Below are 3853 nucleotides of genomic sequence, written 5' to 3' on the forward strand. Positions count from 1 at the left end.
TTTCGGATGTTGTTCGACCGTTTCCGTGGTATAATTCTCAATTTGATAAAATGTGATAGAATCTATGCCAGGTATAGGCACACTCGTCAGTATTTTGGTAGGTATAGATTCCTTAAAAAATCGTGAAAAAAAAAAAAAGAAAAACATGCTGACGTATATTAAAGAATGTATGTACAACCTACTAATAGAGCTGTTTCACCTACGTTTAAAAACATGTATGTATTATCGTATGTATAATTGTATGTATAATCTAATATAGCTTACTACTATACATATAATCTAATCTTATAAGATTCAAATATATACTCTAATATATTTAATAGATTGCACAATGTAACTTTTTTTCTGGTTTTAACTTTTTCATCTTACCTTTGCGATGTGTTTATTTATATAGATTTTTTCGTTTTTCACCATACGATACTCGTCTGAACTTGGTTTGCCTTTTACAACAACCGTTGGTGCGTCGCGAAAATAAGTCTTAGCCAAGTTTACAAAATACGTTTTAGATTCGGTTTGTAATTTCTTCAGTTGACGTATAGTGTTTAATCGTTCATTTAGCTGGGAACATCCAAAAAACATGATATATACCGAATTAAAATATAATTAAATTATGAAAAAAATAAAATTCATTGACTAAAATGACTAAATTTTTCACATACATCATCATTTGTATTCCCATACACTATATGATCAAAGACTGACTGTTGTATTATAGCGTGCGGATTGCTTTTTAGTTTACATTGTCGTTCAAGAATAATGTTTCGAATTAACTTTCTTATTATCTTCATATCTATACTAGTTGTACATAATTTGCTAATTTCGTTGTCAAGAGATTGTTTGATCAGATCAATTCTTCCTAATACATTCGAAAAACGCACACGCAAGATCGAAACTGAATGTATGAAAAAATCGTACTTTATATTAACAGGCAAAATGTTTTCATTATACAATTCAGGCATTGATCTCTCCATCCATAATTGTTTTGCATTGAATAAAAGCACGATGTATTTTACGAGTAATTTACAACCGTGATATTCGTACATTTGGGTAACCACTGACGGTCCTCGCCAAGCAACATACACCTCGGCATTGGTTTTTTCACTACATGGTAATTCGACGTCCACAATTACGTTCTCTGTGAGCTGGTTAATCGAAGTTTGCCAAGGTCTCTTAAATATATCATTTTTTTTCTGCAAGTAAGATATAAAACTGAATATTATACTGATGCCCCAATTTTTTAAACACACAAAGCTCCAAAGAAAAAACAAGAATATGGCGTAAAAAATCTTTAACAATATGTACGTACTTTTAAACTTAGTTTCTTTTCTAACGGCAGTAAAGCCTGAAAAATTTTGCAGTGTTCTATCTTACCCATTATCAATACAGTAAAATTTTCTGGTCTGTAGAATTTTTCATGAAATTGTTTGACTTTTTCAAGAGTAGTACTTTCACGCAAATTTTTAGTTGTACCTGCAATTACAAATATAAATATTTTCTTATGTACACTAGCACTTCGAAATATGTACACACAAAAACTATGAAATTGTTTCGTGTTATTCTTTTTACCTCCTATTACGTATTTGTATCCACAACTTTCAGGATAAAGTGCTCTAAACATTGTCCTAGTCATGATCTCGCTTGATGTTTGTTCTTTCTTCTGTTGTTTACAATACAATACACCGGTATGTTTATCGTTGTCAAAATGATGTATCTTTCTACGATATATTGAATCCTACCAAAATGTAGAGAAATATTAAAAATTTTTATTTACAAATTTATTTTGTGTACTTCTGAGAGTAAAGATTTTATAAATAATAAATAGTTTACTATCTCTTACAAAGTTTAGTACAAGTGATTTGTTGTATACAGTATGATACAACACGTCAGAATTTCGTACCATACCTTTTATTGTTGGTATAACATTGAATAAGATTTATTGTTAAAATTAGGTAAAAGTACAATAATCTGCGGTAAATTTATATTATGTGAGCTAAATTGTTACGCGAATGTTGTATCGGTGTAACGATGTTCTTTCGATAAATGTTAAATACGTTACCTGTTGTTGTTTTTAAAGGACAAAACAGAATGATTTGAAAACACAGCATGCTAACAATGTGTTTTTTTAACTTAGTAATCATAATATAAGATTAAATGTAAATTTAGTAAGATTAAAGAAGCCGTTATAAAAGTCAAAACGAATAAAAAAAATCTCTGGTAATATTTTTCAAAATAGAATAGAATATTTATTAATATGTCAACAGTAAAAAATCGACAGTTTAACATTTAGCGGTTAGAGAAGATCTCAAATAATGATAGATTTTTCAACTTGTTTGGGAAACAGCATCCATAAAAAACTTATCATTTGATACTCTCAATATTTCACACATTTTCGTTTTAAACATATAAACAATTGAGTAAAGACATTACCTCTAAACTAGGATAAAATATGTAATCAAGATATTTTGGCATTAGAGAAAGAAATGCTTCGCTACCATCTGCGCTCATAGTAAAATAAGTACGATCTTTTAAACAATAACCAACGATGTTGTCTGCTAAGCGTCTAGTAGCCCAGAGATTTAAATTAGTCTTGGTTGGATGTTCTTTGCTGCCCGATAAAATGAGATGTTGCAGCGCAAAAGGAACACCGTCGTCATCTAATGTTTCAGTCACTGATAAAAAACATTGTTATACTTAAGAGCTACACTTAAATATTTTTAAGACGTTATATTTGATAAGAAATACTACGCATTGCTTCAAACGTATTTTGCAAATGTCGCTTTTCGAAAGAAACTATCTTACGTGAACAAAAATACGTTTGAAGTGTGCGTTGTGACATTATAATATCAATATATTACCAATATTAAAATAACCGGTGATAATTGGATCGTCTAATTCTACAATACAAACAGTGATGCCGCTGCTCACAGATCTATACATGTGAAATGGAATAGTATCCTCGCACATTAGGGAACATACTTTGTTAAAACCGAAATTTTCGCTTGACGGATGTTGTGTATCGTGTGCCATTTTGACAAAAACAAACTTTGTTTAAGCTGATACTTATCGGAATCTCGATCTAAAACTCTAGTTTGTGAGTATTAACGCGGCAACTTGTGAACGTCCGCTATCTTTCACACGCACAAAGGAACGTCACATTTATACATGTGATGGCTGTAGTTTCTTAATATATATTCAAGTAAGATGGTATTCATAGTCCGATTATATATGTAAGACTGTCGTAAATTTACCTTGAAATTTACCTTGGTTACTTGTTGTATTGTTTACCGTTGAAAGTTAAGCGAAATGTTTCATTGGCTACATGACGACCAATCGTAAAATGAATATAAGACAATCTTAAATATAAGATTCAACCATGAATACCGGCCTTAATAGAAAAAGTGCTTTTTGTGAAAATGTTTATTCGGTAAAAACTTATCAAGTTATGTGACATGTATCTTTGAAATAAGAAACTTGAAGTTATACATTATTAATTATAATTAATGCGTTTTTGTAGGCTTTGATAAAGGAAGAATATGTGCATTTTTGTTCTAAATGATCTACAAAATTATCTCAGCATTTTTCGTTCTAAAGGATCTACAAAAAAAAACTTCAACTATTATGAAGAGAAAAAAAATATAGATGCAAACGCTCTGCGCGTGAAAAGTTTTATATAAGGTATGAGAAAACCTAATATACCTCCACCTCCTCAAAGTTTGACGAGCTAACGATCTATTGCAAGACAATATACCTCTCTTTTTATTTTTTACTCGTGAAAGTTTTTTATGAAAAGAAGAGCTATGTTTCACTTGAAGATAATGTGTGAAATATTTAATGCATTTCTTGCGACAGGGGG

The 3853-nt window shown here is 30.4% G+C and overlaps 1 protein-coding gene across 1 annotated transcript; it reads right to left on the reverse strand.

Annotated features, from left to right (window-relative positions):
• Positions 1–18: 18 nt before the first annotated feature.
• Positions 19–3201, reverse strand: LOC109863391 (uncharacterized protein C05D11.1-like; the record flags this gene model as incomplete). The annotated part of the gene is made up of 7 exons (XM_020443649.1): positions 2856–3201; positions 2428–2669; positions 1567–1732; positions 1307–1470; positions 660–1190; positions 370–558; positions 19–111 (listed from the first exon to the last, which is right to left on the reverse strand). Coding segments are annotated over exons 1-7 (1557 nt in total), but the record flags the coding sequence as incomplete, so codon positions are not given.
• Between the last annotated feature and the right edge of the window lie 652 nt (positions 3202–3853).

The sequence above is a fragment of the Pseudomyrmex gracilis genome, unplaced genomic scaffold, assembly GCF_002006095.1.
Source record: "Pseudomyrmex gracilis isolate BER0280 unplaced genomic scaffold, ASM200609v1 scaffold_4650, whole genome shotgun sequence".
NCBI lineage: Eukaryota > Metazoa > Arthropoda > Insecta > Hymenoptera > Formicidae > Pseudomyrmex > Pseudomyrmex gracilis.